This window comes from Piliocolobus tephrosceles, chromosome X, assembly GCF_002776525.5.
Source record: "Piliocolobus tephrosceles isolate RC106 chromosome X, ASM277652v3, whole genome shotgun sequence".
Classification (NCBI taxonomy): Eukaryota; Metazoa; Chordata; class Mammalia; order Primates; family Cercopithecidae; genus Piliocolobus; species Piliocolobus tephrosceles.
The window spans coordinates 6,670,848-6,694,693 of NC_045455.1; the positions used below are offsets into that span (position 1 = coordinate 6,670,848).

The 23,846-nt window shown below is 38.8% G+C and overlaps 1 protein-coding gene across 1 annotated transcript in view; it reads left to right on the top strand.

Moving 5' to 3' along the window:
• Positions 1-14,686, top strand: part of FAM155A (family with sequence similarity 155 member A) — a 693,606-nt gene extending 678,920 nt beyond the window's left edge. Inside the window, exon 3 of the mRNA XM_023217629.2 lies at positions 13,498-14,686. Coding sequence (XP_023073397.1) covers positions 13,498-13,787 — 290 coding nt within the window. The 3' untranslated portion in view covers positions 13,788-14,686. The remainder of the gene's footprint in view (positions 1-13,497) is intronic.
• Positions 14,687-23,846: the final 9,160 nt, after the last annotated feature.

Genomic DNA, 23,846 nt, shown 5'->3' on the forward strand with positions numbered 1-23,846 from the left:
TGAGAACAAAGATACAACATACCAGAATCTCTGGGACACATTTAAAGCAGTGTGTAGAGGGAAATTTATAGCACTAAATGCCCACAAGAGAAAGCTGGAAAGATCTAAAGTTGACACTCTAACATCACCATTAAAAGAACTAGAGAAACAAGAGCAAACACATTCAAAAGCTAGCAGCAGGCAAGAAATAACTAAGATCAGAGCAGAACTGAAGGAGATGGAGACACAAAAAACCCTCCAAAAAATCAATGAATCCAGGAGTTGGTTTTTGGAAAAGATCAACAAAATTGATAGACTGCTAGCAAGACTAATAAAGAAGAAAAGAGAGAAGAATCAAATAGATGCAATAAAAAAATGATAAAGGGGATATCACCAACAACCCCAGAGAAATACAAACTACCATCAGAGAATACTATAAACACCTCTATGCAAATAAACTAGAAAATCTAGAAGAAATGGATAATTTCCTGGACACTTACACTCTCCCAAAACTAAACCAGGAAGAAGCTGAATCCCTGAATAGACCAATAGCAGGCTCTGAAATTGAGGCAATAATTAAAAGCCTACCAACCAAGGAAACTCGAGGTCCAGATGGATTCACAGCTGAATTCTACCAGAGGTACAAGGAGGATCTGGTACCATTCCTTCTGAAACTATTCCAATCAACAGAAAAAGAGGCAATCCTCCCTAACTCATTTTATGAGGCCAACATCATCCTGATACCAAAGCCTGGCAGAGACACAACAAAAAGAGAGAATTTTAGACCAATATCCCTGATGAACATCAATGCAAAAATCCTCAATAAAATACTGGCAAACCGGATCCAGCAGCACATCAAAAAGCTTATCCACCATGATCAAGTGGGCTTCATCCCTGGGATGCAAGGCTGGTTCAACATACGCAAATCAATAAACGTAATCCAGCATATAAACAGAACCAAAGACAAAAACCACAATTATCTCAATAGATGCAGAAAAGGCCTTTGACAAAATTCAACAGCCCTTCATGCTAAAAACGCTCAACAAATTCGGTATTGATGGAACGTATCTCAAAATAATAAGAGCTATTTATGACAAACCCACAGCCAATATCATACTGAATGGGCAAAAACTGGAAAAATTCCCTTTGAAAACTGGCACAAGACAGGAATGCCCTCTCTCACCACTCCTATTCAACATAGTGTTGGAAGTTCTGGCTAGGGCAATCAGGCAAGAGAAAGAAATCAAGGGTATTCAGTTAGGAAAAGAAGAAGTCACATTGTCCCTGTTTGCAGATGACATGATTGTATATTTAGAAAACCCCATTGTCTCAGCCCAAAATCTCCTTAAGCTGATAAGCAACTTCAGCAAAGTCTCAGGATACAAAATTAATGTGCAAAAATCACAAGCATTCTTATACACCAGTAACAGACAAACAGAGAGCCAAATCATGAATGAACTTCCATTCACAATTGCTTCAAAGAGAATAAAATACCTAGGAATCCAACTTACAAGGGATGTAAAGGACCTCTTCAAGGAGAACTACAAACCACTCCTCAGTGAATTAAAAGAGGACACAAACAAATGGAAGAACATACCATGCTCATGGATAGGAAGAATCAATATCATGAAAATGGCCATACTGCCCAAGGTTATTTATAGATTCAATGCCATCCCCATCAAGCTACCAATGAGTTTCTTCACAGAATTGGAAAAAACTGCCTTAAAGTTCATATGGAACCAAAAAAGAGCCTGCATTGCCAAGACAATCCTAAGTCAAAAAAACAAAGCTGGAAGCATCACGCTACCTGACTTCAAACTATACTACAGGCTACAGTAACCAAAACAGCATGGTACTGCTACCAAAACAGAGATATAGACCAATGGAACAGAACAGAGTCCTCAGAAATAATACCACACATCTACAGCCATCTGATCTTTGACAAACCTGAGAAAAACAAGAAATGGGGAAAGGATTCCCTATTTAATAAATGGTGCTGGGAAAATTGGCTAGCCATAAGTAGAAAGCTGAAACTGGATCCTTTCCTTACTCCTTATATGAAAATTAATTCAAGATGGATTAGAGACTTAAATGTCAGACCTAATACCATAAAAACCCTAGAAGAAAACATAGGTAATACCATTCAGGACATAGGCATGGGCAAGGACTTCATGTCTAAAACACCAAAAGCAACGGCAACAAAAGCCAAAACTGACAAATGGGATCTAATTAAACTAAAGAGCTTCTGCACAGCAAAAGAAACTACCATCAGAGTGAACAGGCAACCTACAGAATGGGAGAACATTTTTGCAATCTACTCATCTGACAAAGGGCTAATTTCCAGAACCTACAAAGAACTCAAACAAATTTACAAGAAAAAAACAAACAACCCCATCAGAAAGTGGGCAAAGGATATGAACAGACATTTCTCAAAAGAAGACATGCATACAGCCAACAGACACATGAAAAAATGCTCGTCATCACTGGCCATCAGAGAAATGCAAATCAAAACCACAATGAGATACCATCTCACACCAGTTAGAATGGCAATCATTAAAAAGTCAGGAAACAACAGGTGCTGGAGAGGATGTGGAGAAATAGGAACACTTTTACACTGTTGGTGGGATTGTAAACTAGTTCAACCATTATGGAAAACAGTATGGCGATTCCTCAATGATCTAGAACTAGAAGTACCATATGACCCAGCCATCCCATTGCTGGGTATATACCCAAAGGATTATAAATCATGCTGCTATAAAGCCACATTCACACGTATGTTTATTGCAGCACTATTCACAATAGCGAAGACTTGGAAACAACTCAGATGTCCATCATGACAGACTGGATTAAGAAAATGTGGCATGGCCAGGCACGGTGGCTCAAGCCTGTAATCCCAGCACTTTGGGAGGCCGAGACAGGCGGATCACAAGGTCAGGAGATCGAGACCATCCTGGCTAACACGGTGAAACCCCGTCTCTACTAAAAATGCAAAAAAATTAGCTGGGTGTGGCGGCGAGCGCTTGTAGTCCCAGCTGCTTGGGAGGCTGAGGCAGGAGAATGGCGTGAACCTGGGAGGCGGAGCTTGTAGTGAGCCGGGATCGCGCCACTGCACTCCAGCCTGGGCGACTGAGCGAGACTCCATCTTAAAAAAAAAAAAAAGAAAATGTGGCACATATACACCATGGAATACTATGCAGCCGTAAAAAAGGATGAGTTTGTGTCCTTTGTAGGGACATGGATGCAGCTGGAAACCATCATTCTCAGCAAACTATCACAAGAACAGAAAACCAAACACCGCATGTTCTCACTCATAGGTGGGAACTGAACAATGAGATCACTTGGACTCGCGAAGGGGAACATCACACTGCGGGGCCTATTATGGGGAGGGGGAGGGAGGGATTGCATTGGGAGTTATACCTGATGTAAATGATGAGTTGATGGGTGCTGATGAGTTGATTGGTGCAGCACACCAACATGGCACAAGTATACATAGGTAACAAACCTACACGTTATGCACATGTACCCTAGAACTTAAAGTATAAGAATAATAATAATAATAAAGGAAAAAAAAGAATAAATTTAGAGCAGTGTTTTATTTTAAAGAATATTTTACTCAATTTAACTGAGTAAAGGGACACTCAATTCAATATTCTTACAAAGATAATAGTAAAAACAAATTAAACAAAAGATGAAGAATTAACATAAAGATACCAATGCACTAACAAACAGATTAAGTACTGGTGTATTCAAGAGCTGGATCTTTGATAATACAAAAAAATTAAAACATTTTTCCAGTCTAATCAAGGACGAAAATAAGGATAAAATAGAAACAAAATGTTAACAGTGAAGAAGAGAATCTAGACAAATTAAGGGTTTTAAAATGAGACAATATTATACACAACTCTATAATAATAAATCTCATCCTATATACAAGCTATTTTTAGAGAAATATGAACTATCAAAATTGATGCAAAGTAACCATGACAGATTAATAAACATGAAAGAAATTTAAAACGTATGAAAATTACCTTTAGGAAACATTATCCACAATGCTTTATAAATTTCACGCCATATAAACTATCCTAGAGGGTTAAAATACTTAAAAATTGCTCTTTCTAAAACTATAACTATATATATTTTTATATAATCTCACTTGATAATAAACATGCCAGATGTAAAGTAAATACTGGAAAGTCAAAGTACAGCAACGTAGCTACAATTTCGCATTAAATATATTTTTATATATGAGATTCACAAATTATATGCAGGTTGTGTGTGTGTGTGTATATATCTGCATGTTCACATTAATAAAAAACATTGAGAAAACAAATTGCAGTAGTTTCTTCTTTTTTCAGATGAAAAAGACTATGTTACTGTTTTCTAAGCTTCAGCAATCAGATTTTTTTTAAGTTCATTACTAATTTAAACATTTGAAAAATTTGTCTCATATATTCTTGGACTCTATGTCAAAATGTAAATTACTGCGATAAAGATCATACTTAAATAATGCCATGTTTTATTCTAAGGATTTCCTTAGAAAATATTTATTCCTTAGATATAAGGAAAATATTTATTCCTTAGAGTCCTTAAGATCTCCTTAGAATAAAGGAACTTTATTGACTTTCTTGTGCTTAAATAGTATTCGTAATGACTATACTTGAGTAATTATTTTGAGCTGTGAAAAATAAGGACTTTTTGGTAAGTGGCTTTGACTAATTGGAAAATAAAAATAATTTAAAATAGATGATCTTTAAAGCCCTTCCTAATAAATTCTTTTCATATTTTATTTTATTTTTAATTTTTAGGTTTGGTGGATACATAGTAGTTGTATATATGTATGGGGTACATGAGATATTTTGATACAGGCATACAATGCATAATAATCTCATCAGGCTAAATGGGGTATCCTCCAAATATGAGCTTATTTGAAAATAGGGTCTTTGTAAATGTAATTTATTAAGTTGAAATGAGGTCACACTAGATCGTGGTGGACCTGGGATCCAATATGCTAGTGTCTCATAAGAACAGCAAAGACACCGAGACACACAGGAAAGGCCACGTGGGGACAGAAGCAGCAGTTAGAGTGATGCCTGCCAGCCAAGAAGCTCTAGGGACGGCTGGCAGCCAACAGTGACTGGGAAGGGCCCAGGAAGGATCCTCCCCTTGAGCCTCAGAGGGAGCACAGCCCTGCCCACACCTGGATCTCAGACTTCCAGCCTTCAGAACTCAGAAAATACTTTTCTGCTGTGTTATTTTTTTAAATTTTCAAAACATTTTTAATTTTTGTGGGTACATAATAGATGTAACATTATTGATATATCTTGATACAGGCATACGATGTGTAATAAACACATCAGGGTAAATGGGGTACCCACCCCCTCAAGCATTTGTTCTTTATGTTACAAACAATCCAATTATACTCTTTTAGTTAAACTGTACAATACATCATTGTTGACTGTAGTTACCCTGTTGTACTAACAAATACTAGATCTTATTCATTCTATCTAACTGTATTTTTGCACCCATTAGCCATCCCCACTACCAACCCCCCACTACCCTTCCCAGCCTATAGTAACCATTATTCTATTTTCTATCTCCATGAATTCAATCGTTTTAATTTGTTAGCTCTCACCAATAGGCAAGAACATACAAAATTTGTCTTTCTGTGCTTGGCTTATTTCATTTAACATAATGACCTCCAGTTCCATCTATGTTGTTGTAACTGACCAGGATATGGCTGATTAGTGCTCCATTGTGTATATGTACCACATTTTCTCTACCCATTCATCTGTCAATGGACGCTTAGGTGCTTCCAAATCCTGGCTATTGCGAATAGTGCCACAATAAACGTGGGAGTATAGGTATCTCTTCCGTATCCTGATTTCCTTTCTGTGGGCATATAACTAGCAGTACGATTGATGAATCATATGGTAGCTCTATTTTTTAGTATGTTTTGTTTTGTTTGTTGTTTGTTTGTTTTGAGATGGAGTCTCGCTCTGTCGCCCAGGCTGGAGGGCAGTGGCGCGATTTGGGCTCACTGCAAGCTCCGCCTCCCGGGTTCCCGCCCATTCTCCTGCCTCAGCCTCCCGAGTAGCTGGGACTACAGGCGCCTGCACCAAGTCCGGCTAATTTTTTTTTTTTTTTTTTTTTTTTTTGGTATTTTTAGTAGAGACGGGGTTTTTCCGTGTTAACCAGGGTGGTCTCAATCTCCTGACCTCGTGATCCACCCACCTTGGTCTCCTAAACTGCTGGGATTACAGGCGTTAGCCACCGTGCCTGGCCTATTTTTAGTTTTCTGAGGAACCTCCATACTTTTCTCCATAGGGACTGTAGTACTTTTCATTCCCATGAACAGTGTTCCCTTTTCCCCACAACCTCACCAGCATTTTTATTGCCTGTCTTTTGGGTAAAAGCCATTTTAACTACGGTGAGATGATATTTCATTGTAGCTTTGATTTGCATTCCTCTGATGATCAACTGTGTTGAGCACTTTTTTATATACCTCTTTGCCTTTTGTGTGTCTACTTTTGAGAAATGTCTATTCAGATCTTTTGCCGATTTTTAAATTGAATTATTAGATTTTTTTCCTATGGAATTGTTTCAGCCCCTTATATATTCTGCTTATTAAGCCCTTTCCAAATGAGTATTTTTCAAATGTGTTCTTCCATTCTGTGGGCTGTCTCTTCATTTTGTTGATTATTTTCTTTGCCATGCAGAAACGTTTTAACTTGGTATGATCCCATTTGTCCATTTTTGCTTCGGTTGCCTGTGCTTGCAGGGTATTACTCAAGAAATTGTTGACTAGCGCAACATCCTGGAGACTTTCCCCAGTGTTTTCTTTTAGTAATTTCATAGTTTGAGATCTTAGATTTACGTCTTTAAGTCATCTTTTTTTTGTTTTGTTTTGTTTTGTTTTTGTTTTTTTGAGAGAGTCTTGCTCTGTCGCCCAGGCTGGAGTGCAGTGGCACAATCTCGACTCACTGCAACCTCTGCCTCCTGGGTTCAAGCAATTCTCCTGCCTCAGCCTCCCCAGTAGCTGGGATTACAAGCTTGTGCCACCATGCCCAGCTAATTTTTGCATTTTTAGTAGAGATGAGGTTTCACCATGTTGGCCAGGGTGATCTCACACTCCTGGCCTCAAGTGATCCATCTGCCTTTGACTCCCAAAGTGCTAGGGTTACAGGTGTGAGCCGCAGCACCTGGCCCCTTAAGTCTTTAAATCACTTTGATTCGATTTTCGTATATGGCAAGAAATAGGAGTCTAGTTTCATTCTTCTGCATATGGATATCTAGTTTTCCTGGCACCATTTATTTAAGAGACTGTCCTTTCCCCCAACTTATGTACTTGCCACCTTTGTCGAAAATGACTCCACTGTAGATGGATTTGTTTCTGGGTTCTCTATTCTGTTCTCTATTTGTTTCTGGGTTCTCTATTCTGTTCCATTGGTCTATGTGTCTGTTTTTATGTTAATATCATGCTATTTTGGTTACTGTACCTCTGCAGTACAATTTGAAGTCAGATAATGTTATTCCTCTAGTTTTGTTCCTTTTGCTGAGGATAACTTTGGCTATTCTGGGCCTTTTGTGTTTCCATATAAATTTTAGAATTATTTATTTCTGTGAAGAACATTATTGGTATTACTGCAAATATTTTTGCACCAACCTAATATTTTTTACAGGGATTGCACTGAATCTGTAGCTTGCTTTGGGTAGCATGGACATTTTAACAATACTGATTCTTCCAATCCGTGAACATGAAATCTCTTTCCATTTTTTTGTGTCCTCTTTAATTTCTTTCATCAATGTTGCGTAGTTTTTACCGTCAAGATCTTTCACTTTTTTGGTTAATTCGTAGGTATTTTATTTGTAGCTATCGTACATGGGATTACTTTCTTGATTTCTTTTTCAGATTGTTCACTGATGACATATAGAAATATTACTGATTTTTGTATGTTGATTTTGTATCCTGTGACTTTACTGAATTTATTAGTTCTAGCAGTTTTTTGGTGGAGTTTTTAGTTTTTCCCATATAAAAAATTGTGACATTTGGGGCTGGATGATAATATAAGAAAAATAAAAATAAATTTAAATAAATTTAAAAACAAAATCATATCATCTGCAACAAAGAATAATTTGACTTATTCTTTTCCAATAAGTCAAATTGGATGCCTTCTTTCTCTTGTCTGATTCCTCTAGGTAGGAATTCCCCTGATAATAAATTCTGATTTTACTATTTATCTCTACTTACAACATGAGTCATTAATATTATGTGAGATTTTCTTATCTGCCATGCACTGGTCTAAACAATTTATGTGTATTATTTAATTCTCAAAAAGAAAAAAACTCTGTGAGGTTGGTACCGTAATGTCAAACAGCAGGTACTGATTCACTAGAGATTTCAAATAGAACAGCTTAGAAGCAAAATGTATCAGAACAAAATTTCACTACCCAGAAAATTTGCTTTTGTTTTTTCCTAATGCTAATTTATGCAATTGTACTTGTTTGTGCAAGGAGGTTCTTGTTTGAGAAATTATTTTTATTTGGAAATATGTTTTTATAGTTTCTTCAATGCTGAGGAACAGGTCATTTCTGTAGGTAGACGGAAAATTTCCTAGGAGATTTGCCCCAGCAGGTTATCTGTGTGCAGGTAGTTTTTGGAGGAGAACTCTCAGGCATGCTACCTATGATGGGGTGAAGAAGGAGAAATTTGGTAGAGGGAAAAAATCTGAAGCTGGGATGGCCCTTGAGAGATGTCTTGACTTGAGTCAAGTGGGCCCAGCCTTGGGACCCCTACCTCGTTTGGAGGCTGCCCAGGGCCTGAGAAATAGGTCAAGGCTGCTGACTTCAACCAATGGCAGTGTCTGGGAGGCATGCAGGGTGAAACCCTCGTAGGTAGCACTCCCAGCTAGAGGAGTCTGTGCCCCCAGGTCCCAAGGAGGTCATTGATCTGCTTATATGACCCAGTGACTCTATGTAAGTCAAAGAAATAATGGCCTTAGAAGGCTGCATGTCCTTGCTTACTTGGAAATGCATTTGACGGAGAAAAAGACATCTGTCAGAATTCAAGGGAGAGAAGAATGATGTAGAAAAAAGAGCTGAAAAATTTTCTAGGCAGTCCCAACCAAAAAGATTGTTTTATGGCTTAAATCCAAAAGAATCGAAAAATAGGTAAGGAGATAATAATCAAAACCTCTTAGAAATTAGAAAGTCGATGCATGCTAACAGATTTGCTGAAACTTAGGAAAAGTAATATGAAGCAACAGAGAGGAAACAGAGTCAGTCCGATTTACATCCAGACTCAGGGATTGACAACACGAGATGCAATGGAAAAAAGGGCAAAATAAGGAAGACTGGGTGGAAATCAGTTTTAAAAGGCAGTCAGGTCTCCAAATCCCATTCCCTACTCCCATCCCAGAGACTGGGGGCATATTTCTTTCTGGAGGAAACTTTTTCTTTTTGAGGTGACATAGAAAATGTTGTTGGTATGAGCAACAGTAGGAGGAGTTCAGGGTAGGGGACCACTCTGACCATCAGGATCCAATGCACATCCCCACCCTGAAGCTGAGACTCCCCCAGCCTCATCCTGCTGCTGCTCCCTGCTGCTCCCTCCTTCTCCCTGGCCTTCTGCTTCCTGGATGGATACTGGATAGACTTTTCTGGGGAGTCTGATCAACCTAAAGACAGAATTTTAAAAGTTTCTCCATGCTGGCGGGGCACGGTGGCACCCGCCTGTAATCCCAGCACTTTGGGAGGCCAAGGCGGTGGATCACCAGGTCAAGAGATCTAGACCATCCTGGCCAACATGGTGAAACCCTATCTCTACTAAAAACACAAAAAAATTAGCCGGGCATATTGGCAGGAGCCTGTCGTCCCACCTACTCCAGATGCGGAGGCAGGAGAATCACTTGAACTCGGGAGGCGGAAGTTGCAGTGAGCCGAGATGGTGCCACTGCGCTCTAGGGTGGCAGCAGAGAGAGAAAAAAAAGTTTCTCCATCCTAACAGTTCAGGCCTGTCATCTCACAGTGCAGCTCACCAGCCACAGTCCTCCTTAGGTGCCCAGACGTCCTGTCCTTTTCATTTTGTACAGACAACTAGGAATGCATGGTGTTTCCATGAGAAGAACAAGAGACAGACAAATACAAAAGGTGGCAACACAGAGAAAATGGAGGGAATTTATTCAGAGATGGAATGAAACACAACAAATAAGGGTACCCCAAATATCTCAGATATCTTAGTGTGAAAAAAACATCAACATGGTCACCACAAAATAAGAACAGTTGCTTCAAAAAGCAACATTCAGATAACACGAAGGAACTCTTGGAACTTAATCCTAGGGGAAAAAGCAAAATTCAGTGAAATTATGTACCGTGAAAACTCACCAAATTCTCCTGAAACTAGAGTTAAGGGATGAAGTAATATGAAATATTAATAGCAGAGGTAAGAAAATTAAAGGACAAGTTCTGAAGGTCCAACAACCAAACATAGGACCAGTGATTGAATAAATCTAAAGAATGATCATTTCTAAATTAGAATTCCATACCCAGCCAAAGATTCAATGAAATGTGAGGTAGAATAAACACATTTTAAGGCATATGGCATCTTGGAAATTCACCTCATGAGCTTTTCCTACTGAAGGCACTAGAGGTTGTAAACCCCCAGAAGGAGAAAGAAGGGGATGAGACACAGGATACAGGGAACAAGGGATCTAGCACTGCAGTGCACAGAGCAGTAGAAACTCATCAGGCATGAGGGCAACCAGTCCAGATGGTGGGAGGCTCCAAGAGATATTTCTTCAGAAAAGAACTGATGGAACACCTGATGCAAATGAAAGAACTGGCAATGCATTTGGGTTGAATTAGTTAGAAGAGGAAACATAACAAGACAAGTATTATCTGTAGGAAAAAAATGAAGCAGTACAGGGATAGAAAATTGGACTTTACTACATGGTTGAACTAAGAATTACATTTATGTCACCCTAATACTGTAAAGGCAACAGCAGGTATCAAAGTTACTATTTATGGAGGAATGGGTGAGGGTTTGGTGGGAAGCATATTTGCTGGAGGAAGGAGGAGAATAAATGTTTTATCTCCACATTTCCTGAGGTGAATCTACAGATAATGCTAAAAAATGAAAAATCAAGAAGAGCATAAAACATGTTATTCTCAGAAAAGGAGCTAAATACAAAGCAGCTGAAAGATATGGAAATATTTGCCTTTGAGAAAGAAGAATTTGAGATGTGGGAGGTGGAGGATTTTTTGTTATTTTGTAAAATACTCTGGAATTATTTTATCTTAATATAGATATGTTATTCATAAGTTTGAGTAAAAACTTGTTAAAAAGATGGACAGGAGAGAAAAAAGAATATTAATTGTGCCAGACAAAAAGAAGGGTTCATTTATTGGCCTGAATGAACTGCTTCTATTTTTTTTCTGTGATGACTTTAGTTGTAAATCAGCAAACCAGTTTCTGAGCAACTTTGGAAGAGCTTATTTATATAACGTTGTTAAATATATTCTGATTATTAGCATTCTAAAATGTTGATCTAGAGGACTTCTAGATTTCTATTTTTATAATCTTATTGTAAACTCCTTTTGTTATAGAATGTAGTATTGGAAACGTATATTTCAATAAATGATTAGTCTACCACTGAGATATCTTATATGAAAAAAGAAAATATCATACAATTAAAATGTCAGAGCTGAAGACCTCATTAATTCAGTTTTTTTTTTTTTTATATTCTACCTAGGCGAAGGTGAAGTTTACCTTTGAATGCCTAAGAAGAAATGAATATTGTAAGCATCATTATAAGGATATCTTGTTCATTTCTTTAAAAGAAACTGAAGATTGAATGTATATTATTTGAGATTCTTTTTAATTAAATAAATAGGTATACTGAGTTTATTCATGTCATAAATGCTCATTAAGTATTTTGTTCAGGCATTCTGCTACATGAGAATGCAAAACAAGAATGTATAGTTTATGCTTTTAAATTGACAGATAAGAAAATTGAAATTAAAATGAGCAATTGTGATTAAAAGAAAAATAACAATAATTGCTATAATTAAGGGTTAAGCAAAATGCTAATAGCCCAGGGGTATGAGTACAAGCTTCATACAGGGAGTTTCACTTGAACCACATTTGGAGGATAAATGAGAAGTATGTAGAGGAATTGATGGAGGACATTTTAGAAAGAAACAGTGGCTTGGCTAGTGATACATGCTTGGGTTCTCTGGGACCAGCCAATGCTTCAGGAATGTGGGAACACTGAGCAGTGAGCCTGGAGAGAGAGGAGAGACCTTTAGATTTTATTGTTTAGGTTGAAGCAATGAGATACCATTGATAACTATTGTTATTCACAGTAGACCAAATTTTCATGTTATTTCTATGTGCTAGCCACTGAACCAAGCATATTACATGAAAAATCTCATGTAATCCTTACAACAACTCTACTATTATCCCCATTTTTAAGTTTTTCAAGCATGACATTAGTATGACAAAATTTGTCTAGAAAGTTCATTCTAACACCCACGAATAAATGGTTCAGTCAAGTAGAAAAAAAATACACAATGATTTATACGGCTTGCATAAAAATATTCTCTATAATACAGCAAGGTAAAGGATTGGAAAGATTGTAGATACACAGTGGTTTTATTCTTTTCACTACTTCCAAAGTTTTAAAATGTGCATCTGTCAATTTTAAAATAACAACGTGTGTTATCAGAGGAAGAAGAGAAAAAGGGAAGGAAGAGTTTCAGCAAGGAGGAAAAAAGTGAAGAGAGAACAAGAGCACCAGAGACAGACAATTCCTGATAGGCACAGTTGGAGGACAGATCAAATGCGAAGATGAACAGCAGACAGACTCCTTCGTGACGGTCCAAGCAAAAGATAATGAAGCCTCAATTCAGGCAGACTTTTATAGAAAGCAAATGGAGAAGATGGAGAAAAATAAGAGAAATGTTTAGAAAATAAATCAAAATGACCCGATCACCCACTGGACACATAGATGGTTTTGCCCATTCTCCCAGACAGGGAGAGAGAAGACTTGATGAGGCTTCTGAGGGGAAATGATGATAACATGGTTCCTAGAGCTATGACGTTATGATCTGTTGCTTATTTCACTCAGCATAACTAGCTAATGTCAGTTTATGCATTACAGAAATTGGTCACATTCCTGTTAAAGAAGAAAGGATGGTTGCATGTACTTGATCTCCAAGTTGATCCAGAACCTCAAGTTCTGACTTTTGACTTAATGAAATCTTCTATTCTGTATTCCCAACAACCCAGAACTTCCATGGTATGACTGGCAAGAATATAAAAGAACAACTTGAGAAATCTAACAACACTGGTTTGAGACCATGGGTGACTCTTTATCCAATTGTATTGACTTGATTTTCCTTTAAAAAATGTCTCATTGCCTGTAAGGTTTTGTGGGTTAGAATGTTAAAGCAACAGCTTCACTCTACTATGTCGCAAATGTATTTCCTTCCTGCTGACACTCTGCTTCCTTCTTCCTACAGGGCTTTATGAAACCTTTCTAACCAATGATGAACCAGAATGCTGTGACGTCAGGAGAGAAGAAAAATCAAATAACCCATCCAAAGGGACCGTAGAGAAAAGTGACTCCTGTCACAGGACATCGCTCACAGTGTCATCAGCAACAAGACTGTGCAACAGCAGACTCAAGCTGTGTGTTCTTGTACTGATTCTGTTACACACAGTGCTCACAGCCTCGGCAGCACAGAATACAGCCGGACTGAGCTTTGGAGGCATCAACACGCTGGAAGAAAACTCAACTAATGAGGAGTAACGGAAGGACAAGTGTCACCACAGCAGCAGCTGGCCCGCCATGAAAAATGGCAACTGCTGTCTCATGTAACAGAAACTGGGTGCTTTTACCCTCGAATTACTTATTGTAAGGCCTTTAGGGTAAAATTTAAACAGATGGGCCTGAATCCAAACAAGGACACAACCACAGCTTTTTATTGACTAAAAGGCTGGAAAGTGACTTTAAATTTCTCACACCATTTTATACACTGTGTTTTAATGTTTGGAGGTTTTATTTGCTTTCGTTTTGGTTTGGGTTTATTTGTTTGTTTATTTTTTGCACTTGTTAATACAGGATTTATTTTGGGGGATGGTTTCTCAGAGGTAAACTAAGTCTTTTCACTGTCTCTATCTCTCTATATTTCTAGTCATTGTGTGTGTTCATCAGATAGTTCTGTCTTTATGTCCTGTCAGTTTCTATTAGAGGAATGATTGCTATGACCTCATGGTATAGCAAAAAACAACAACAAAAAAAGAATAAAAAATAAAAAAGACAAAAAAAAGAAAACAACACAAAATAAAAATAAAAAAAATCCCTAAGTCTCCCTTCTACCCACAGAACCAATACCCTTCCCGGCCTTTCCTTTCCCTCGCCCTCTTCTCGTCCCCTAAGCAAACAACATCCGCTTGCTTCTGTCTGTGTAACCACAGTGAATGGGTGTGCACGCTTGGTGGGCCTCTGAGCCCCTGTTGCACAAACCCAAAACAGAGCGGAGCCAAGGGGGCCTGGCAGGAGTTCCTTTTTAGCTGAACAAACAAGTGCTCTCCATAATAGGTGGAATCAGACAGTTAACACATTTTTATGTTGAAAACAAAATAAAAGGAAAAAAAAATTAAAAAAACACTATCATGAACTGTATTGCTCCAGTTCCCATCCCCAAGTGGCCCAGCCCTTTCTTGCTGGTCCAGTTGGACAGGAGCAGCTATCTAGAATCAGGATGCAGGGAGTGAGGAAGTTTTTTCTTTGACAATGGAGGTGGGCTTTCATTGTGATTTCAGTTCTGTTGCAGTAATATAGGAGCACATTTTGGCCATTGTAATTACAGGGAACAAAAGGATTGCAGACACATATCTGGACTTCTTTTCCTCCCTTATTGTTGTGGAAGAGACACTAGAAATGCTCAAACACCTGGAATATACAGAATATATACAATTTTATTCCAGTATTTCCCTAACATATGGTTTAAAATTATTCCAGGTATACAGTGTATGCAATTCTGCATTATCACAGAGGAACAACTTCTTTTTAAAAAAATAAATAGGTCAGCCATTTTTATTAATGTGCAAAAACTTTATCACTCTAACATGCTCTAGGTAGTTGAGGAAAAGCGGTCTGATCACTCTGTTTGTATTTTTTTTTTCTTTGTGGGAACATTTCACCTGCTGAGTGTATATGAATTTGCTTTCTATAAAAGGCTTCTATGAGTTTACAGTAGAATCAGTGGAAGGAAGAGTTAATAAGGGCTGTTTTTAAAAAAAAAAAAACAAACAAACAAAACAAATAATTTAAAAAAAAACATTTTACATTCCTTCCTATTCTTTAACTACACTTGGGAAGTGCACTTCAGATAAGTTTGCAGTGTGACTGAGAGATGAAGGAAATCCATAGAAAAGGTCCTCTTAGCGAACAAAATTTAGTTATTAACTTTATAGCTATGAAATTTCCCCGGGCATTTGTTTTTGTTCAAACAGACTTTAACCTCTGCATCATACTTAACCCTGCAACATGCGTACAGTATGCATATTTTGTTTTGAAAAAAAATGTTTTGTTCCAGTCTGTTAAGAATATTCAAAAATAATAAAGGTATTGCTTAATAAAATTGCTAGAATTGTTTAGCAGTACATGCAGAATATTTTACTAGATTCTTTGTTTTAATAGTGTTTTGTTGAGACTGAAAATCCTAAAATGGTCTGCGCAAATACAAAAAAAAAAAAAAAAACACCAAAAATGCAAAATTCTCCCGTTTTTGTTCCTTTAAAAAATTTTTTTTCTGCAAATGCAAAAACATTCACATGTGGACAGACACATACACATAGGCTTCATATTTTAATTTATGGAAACATCGTACTTTCCTGGGGACACAAGCTGAGGAAGTGAATGGCTCGGGGGAGACACATTAATTGCATGGAATCGTTGACTATGAAACACTTGTAGAAATGAGCACTTTGGCATCCCTAACCAGTGGCGGAATGCAGATTCCAGTGGTGCTGGGGGGACGAGAAGCAGAGGGATTGAAGCTGCAAGAGATTCCTGAGGAAGAGCTCACAGGGTGATTTTATTCAGATGACCTCTAAGTGAATGGCCAGGAAAGAGTCTGTTCTGATCGTTATCTACCTCTGCTGTGGTAAGGCCACTCCACATGCCATCTCACCATGTCTTCAGCATTCCTCATGCTGCTTCTCCCTGTGCCACAGGCGTTTCCAATCTTGCAGGAAGATGACAAACCAAATGCGAATTCCACTCACTTTTATTGGCATGACAATAAAGTATTCTTTCTGAACACTTAGCAAAATGATGAAAAACAGTATTCCTTAAAAGATAGGTTTTCATTTTCTCAATATATTTTGAACTGACTAAAGTTCTTTACAAATACAAGAGGATCAGAAGGTTCCACTTCCTCATGTTTTAGCATTTGTTTGGAGATAATGCCAACCAAAAGCTGGAAAACTAAAACCAGCATTACTTTACATAAGAGGTACGCCCCCCAAAACAGTTTTGAAAGTTGGGAGAAACACTGCAGTCTTCATTGTAAATATAAAGTGATAATTTAGGTGAGGAAGGAACAGTAAGGAGAGAAGGGGAACGAGTCCTTTCTCCCCATCAAGTCACCCAGCGTTGGAACAGTCTCTAATGCTGGCGGAATCTTTTCCTTGTCATGTTCATCTGTTCTTATTACAGGAGAATGATTTCAGTGCCTAGTATCTATTATTGTAAGTGTGTAACCACTTTCTCACAATATTTCCACTGGACATGTTAAAGCAGAGCCGCTTCTTCTGGGGTCAGCCAGAGGGTCCAAAGAGGCAACAACTCCTTTCCCAAGCTCAGAAACAATCACTGATGATGCAGATTTCACTACATCCACTCATTCTTTGTAGTAGTTTTTCTGGCACACACTTGAGCATGCTTAAGGTTGTGCACACGTTCATTTTGAATGAGTAAGTTCAGCCCCTGCTCCTTTGTAACCATCTTGTTTAGTTTTTCCTATAGAGGATGTCTACCATATACTGGATAGTGAACTACAATATTAAAATAATTATTTCTGCAAGCAAGTTGAAAACCAAGAAAACAATATTTGTTTCATAAATGTGTGGCATAGATTTCCCTGTGTTTATTATTCTTTTTATCTGCAATCGAGAAATTTCAGTTTCTGGAATATGTTGGTACTGCTAAGCTAAATGGCAAATAACATAAATAGAATTCAATGTCATTCTTTATTGCATTTACATTTGGTGATACGTTATACTGAACTTTTCTCGCATTAAAAAGATAGTACGTTTCCCCTCTCTCACAAGACAGTAAGTGAAAGTTGTTCTTTTGAATGGCATCATTACAAAAAGTAATTTGGTTTCTTACCAATAAATTGGTACCTTAAGTACTAGAACCTGTAGTCATTAAAACAAAAGAAAATAGGCAGATAGCAGAAACAAAAGAATGACAGGAAAGAAGGAAGGAAAGAAAGGAGTGAGGGACGGAGGGAAGAAGGGAGGGATAGAGGCAGGGAATGAGGGGGAAAGGAGGTTTTATATGAATGAATAAGTACATAATTTTTCCAGGGGAAAAAAAGTAAATGAAATAAGCAATTGGATGCCAGACCCATGTGCCAAATACCTGAACTGGCATATGGCATTTGATATCTGAACAACGTCAAAAACACTAATCAGTCTGAAGCATGATTTACATTCTTTCTCGCTAACAATGAAATTTACAATGTTCTTGCTACTCAAAGCATTAAATCAACAGAGAACCGAAAGCTGCATTTTGTTTTATTTAGAACTGCAGTCAGGTATTTAATTTCTTTTCTGTTTGTTTTTTCATTTTTTTTAGATGGGAACTTGCTTTGTTGCTCAGGCTAGAGTACAGTGGCAAGATCTCTGCTCACTGCAATCTCCGCTTCCTGGGTTCAAGCAATTCTCCTGCCTCAAGCCTCCCGAGTAGCTGGGACTACAGGCTTGTGTCACCACGCCTGGCTAATTTGTGTATTTTTAGTAGAGACGGGGTGTCGCCATGTTGGCCAGGCTGGTCTTGAACTCCTGACCTCGGGTGATCTGCCAATTAGGCCTTTCAAAGTGCTGGGATTACAGGCGTGAGCCACCGCACCCAGCCAGGTATTTAATTTCATAAGTATACATATGCATATATGAGGAGATAGAGTTATATACCATGGTGTATAAGTATACACACACACACACACACACACACACACATACACACACACCCACATTGCTTGCAAATAAAACTTCAACTAAAACAATATGTAGTCCGTAACAACACATGTATACCATAATGATGAATGATCCTACTTGTTTCTCAAAGTTAGAGCAGCATGGTCGTTTAAAAACCATACCTACTTTGACATGGGAAACAGACTCTCAAAATGTCTCCATTAATGAAGAAATCACAATTTTGAAACGGCCAGAATCTCCATCTTCCAAGCTTTAGCAATGTTTATAAAAAACCTAACATAGCAGGTAGGTATTCGGTGACGATGAATAAAAAGACTTTCAGTGGGGAGAAGGAAAAAAACTAAATATAGTTTTCAAGCAATGTCTTCATGACATTTATAAAAACTATGAAACTCTGCTACAAATTCTAGAAATTCTCCAAATAATTAGAAAATGTACAGATAATCTTCTTTGCCTTGGAATAAAAGTTAAGGCATGAAACAAAGTATGAACTATGGTTTTTATTCTTGAGATACTGTACTTCAGGGCTATGTTTACTGCAGACGAGACATTCAGATTAAACTCAGAAGAAAATCACATGGTTATTTTTCCCAGACCACACAGGTAGGTAATGCAAATAATGGAACTCAAGCATCTTCTGATTACAAATTACTCAAGCTGGCTCGGAGGCACAGTGGGATCCATAGGTCTCACACACATTAAGAGTTCAATGGATTTTCTCTATACTCCAAGATATTTGTAAAATCACTCAATCTTAAATGAAAAAATCAAAACCATCAGGAAGATCCAGCGAGTGTCTCAGAGTTTGTTTGTCATGTTATATTTTGTTCCATGACTTTGCTGTGTTGTTCATTCTTTTGGAGGTAAAGGAGAAGAGGGTCTATGGGAATATTTCAATAAAATATAGATTTTGAATTTTTATTTTTAATGTGGAGAAAAGGCACAGGTTCTTAGGGCAAAGCCATGGTTTGGGTATGAGCTTTGGCTCTAGGTGACACAGGGAGGTCAATGATGTATTTGTACATGACACTTCATGCGAGAAGCGTACTTTGTAGCAACATTGGAGGCTTAAAAGAGATAAATAATGGGGGGCCGGAGCAAGACGGCAGAATAGGAACAGCTCCAGTCTCCAGCTCCCAGCACGAGCAACACAGAAGACAGGTGATTTCTGCATTTTCAACTGAGGTACTGGGTTCATCTCACTAGGGAGTGCCAGACAAACAGTGCTGGTCAGCTGCTGGAGCCCGACCAGCGAGAGGTGAAGCAGGGCGAGGCATCACCTCACCTGGGAAGTGCAAGGGGGAAGGGAATCCCTTTTCCTGGCCAGGGGAACTGAGACACACAACAACTGGAAAATCGGGTAACTCCCACCCCAATACTGCACTTTATCAAGGGTCTTAGCAAACGGGCACACCAGGAGATTATATCCCACACCTGGCCAGGAGGGTCCCACGCCCACGGAGCTGCCCTCATTGCTAGCACAGCAGTCTGAGATCTGGCTGCAAGGCAGCAGCTAGGCTGGGGGAGGGGCACCCGCCATTGCTGAGGCTTAAGTAGGTAAACAAAGCCACTGGGAAGCTCAAACTGGGTGGAGCCCACAGCAGCTCAAGGAGGCCTGCCTGTCTTGCAGACTCCACCTCTGGGGACAGGGCACAGCTAAACAACAACAACAACAAAAAAGCAGCAGAAACCTCTGCAGACGCAAATGACTCTGTCTGACAGCTTTGAAGAGAGCAGTGGATCTCCCAACACGGAGGTTGAGATCTGAGAACGGACAGACTGCCTGCTTAAGTGGGTCCCTGACCCCTGAGTAGCCTAACTGGGAGACATCCCCCACTAGGGGCAGACCGACACCCCATACCTCACATGGTGGAGTACACCCCTGAGAGGAAGCTTCCAAAGCAAGAATCAGACAGGTACACTCGCTGTTCAGCAATAGTCTATCTTCTGCAGCCTCTGCTGCTGATACCCAGGCAAACAGGGTCTGGAGTGGACCTCAAGCAATCTCCAACAGACCTACAGCTGAGGGTCCTGACTGTTAGAAGGAAAACTAACAAACAGAAAGCACACCCCAGCAAAACCCCATCAGTACATCACCATCATCAAAGACCAGAGGCAGATAAAACCACAAAGATGGGGAAAAAGCAGGGCAGAAAAGCTGGAAATTCAAAAAGTAAGAGCGCATCTCCCCCTCCAAAGGAACACAGCTCATCACCAGCAACAGATCAAAGCTGGACGGAGAATGACTTTGACGAGATGAGAGAAGAAGGCTTCAGTCCATCAAACTTCTCAGAGCTAAAGGAGGAATTACGTACCCAGTGCAAAGAAACTAAAAATCTTGAAAAAAGAGTGGAAGAATTGATAAATAGAATAATTAATGCACAGAAGGCCATAAACGCACTGACAGAGATGAAAACCATGACACGAGAAATACGTGACAAATGCACAAGCTTCAGTAACCGACTCGATCAACTGGAAGAAAGAGTATCAGTGATCGAGGATCAAATGAATGAAATGAAGCGAGAAGAGAAATCTAAACAAAAAAGAAAAAGAAATGAACAAAGCCTGCAAGAAGTATGGGATTATGTAAAAAGACCAAACCTACGTCTGATTGGGGTGCCTGAAAGTGAGGGGGAAAATGGAACCAAGTTGGAAAACATTCTTCAGGATATCATCCAGGAGAACTTCCCCAACCTAGTAGGGCAGGCCAACATTCAAATTCAGGAAATACAGAGAACGCCACAAAGATACTCTCAAGAAGAGCAACTCCAAGACACATAATTGCCAGATTCACCAAAGTTGAAATGAAGGAAAAAATCTTAAGGGCAGCCAGAGAGAAAGGTCGGGTTACCCACAAAGGGAAGCCCATCAGACTAACAGCAGATCTCTCAGCAGAAACTCTACAAGCCAGAAGAGAGGGGAGCCAATATTCAACATTCTTAAAGAAAAGAATTTTCAACCCAGAATTTCACATCCAGCCAAACTAAGTTTCATAAGGGAAGGAGAAAGAAAATCCTTTACAGATAAGCAAATGCTTAGAGATTTTGTCACCACCAGGCCTGCCTTACAAGAGACCCTGAAGGAAGCACTAAACATGGAAAGGAACAACAGGTACCAACCATTGCAAAAACATGCCAAAATGTAAAGACCATTGAGGCTAGGAAGAAACTGCATCAACTAACGAGCAAAATAATCAGTTAATATCATAATGGCAGAATCAAGTTCACACATAACAATATTAACCTTAAATGTAAATGGACTAAATGCTCCAATTAAAAGACACAGACTGGCAAACTGGATAAAGAGTCAAGACCCATCAGTTTGCTGTATTCAGGACACCCATCTCACATGCAGAGACACACATAGGCTCAAAATAAAGGGATGGAGGAAGATCTACCAAGCAAATGGAGAACAACAAAAAAGCAGGGGTTGCAGTAGTAGTCTCTGATAAAACAGACTTTAAACCATCAAAGATCAAAAGACACAAAGAAGGCCATTACATAATGGTAAAGGGATCAATTCAACAGGAAGAGCTAACTATCCTAAATATATATGCACCCAAAACAGGAGCACCCAGATTCATAAAGCAAGTCCTTAGAGACTTACAAAGAGACTTAGACTCCAATACAATAATAATGGGAGACTTCAACACCCCACTGTCGACATTAGACAGATCAACGAGACAGAAAGTTAACAAGGATATCCAGGAATTGAACTCATCTCTGCAGCAAGCAGACCTAACAGACATCTACAGAACTCTCCACCCCAAATCAACAGAATATACATTCTTCTCAGCACATCACACTTATTCCACAATTGACCACATAATTGGAAGTAAAGCACTCCTCAGCAAATGTACAAGAACAGAAATTATAACAAACTGTCTCTCAGACCACAGTGCAATCAAACTAGAACTCAGGACTAAGAAGCTCAATCAAAACCTCTCAACTACATGGAAACTGAACAACCTGCTCCTGAATGACTACTGGGTACATAACGGAATGAAAGCAGAAATAAAGATGTTCCTGAAACCAATGAGAACAAAGATACAACATACCAGAATCTCTGGGACACATTTAAAGCAGTGTGTAGAGGGAAATTTATAGCACTAAATGCCCACAAGAGAAAGCTGGAAAGATCTAAAGTTGACACTCTAACATCACCATTAAAAGAACTAGAGAAACAAGAGCAAACACATTCAAAAGCTAGCAGCAGGCAAGAAATAACTAAGATCAGAGCAGAACTGAAGGAGATGGAGACACAAAAAACCCTCCAAAAAATCAATGAATCCAGGAGTTGGTTTTTGGAAAAGATCAACAAAATTGATAGACTGCTAGCAAGACTAATAAAGAAGAAAAGAGAGAAGAATCAAATAGATGCAATAAAAAATGATAAAGGGGATATCACCACCGACCCCAGAGAAATATAAACTACCATCAGGGAATACTATAAACACCTCTATGCAAATAAACTAGAAAACCTAGAAGAAATGGGTAATTTCCTGGACACTTACACTCTCCCAAGACTAAACCAGGAAGAAGCTGAATCCCTGAATAGACCAATAGCAGGCTCTGAAATTGAGGCAATAATTAATAGCCTACCAACCAAAGAAACTCGAGGACCAGATGGATTCACAGCTGAATTCTACCGGAGGTACAAGAAGGAGCTGGTACCATTCCTTCTGAAACTATTCCAATCAGTAGAAAAAGAGGGAATCCTCTCTAACTCATTTTATGAGGCCAACATCATCCTGATACCAAAGCCTGGCAGAGACACAACAAAAAGAGAGAATTTTAGACCAATATCCCTGATGAACATCGATGCAAAAATCCTCAATAAAATACTGGCAAACCGGATCCAGCAGCATATCAAAAAGCTTATCCACCATGATCAAGTGGGCTTCATCCCTGGGATGCAAGGCTGGTTCAACATACGCAAATTAATAAACATAATCCAGCATATAAACAGAACCAAAGACAAAAACCACAATTATCTCAATAGATGCAGAAAAGGCCTTTGACAAAATTCAAAAGCCCTTCATGCTAAAAATGCTCAATAAATTCCGTATTGATGGAACGTATCTCAAAATAATAAGAGCTATTTATGACAAACCCACAGCCAATATCATACTGAATGGGCAAAAACTGGAAAAATTCCCTTTGAAAACTGGCACAAGACAGGAATGCCCTCTCTCACCACTCCTATTCAACATAGTGTTGGAAGTTCTGGCTAGGGCAATCAGGCCAGAGAAAGAAATCAAGGGTATTCAGTTAGGAAAAGTAGAAGTCACATTGTCCCTGTTTGCAGATGACATGATTGTATGTTTAGAAAACCCCATCGTCTCAGCCCAAAATCTCCTTAAGCTGATAAGAAACTTCAGCAAAGTCTCAGGATATAAAATAAATGTGCAAAAATCACAAGCATTCTTATACATCAATAACAGACAAACAGAGAGCCAAATCATGAATGAACTTCCATTCACAATTGCTTCAAAGAGAATAAAATACCTAGGAATCCAACTTACAAGGGATGTAAAGGACCTCTTCAAGGAGAACTACAAATCACTGCTCAGTGAAATCAAAGAGGACACAAACAAATGGAAGAACATACCATGCTCATGGATAGGAAGAATCAATAT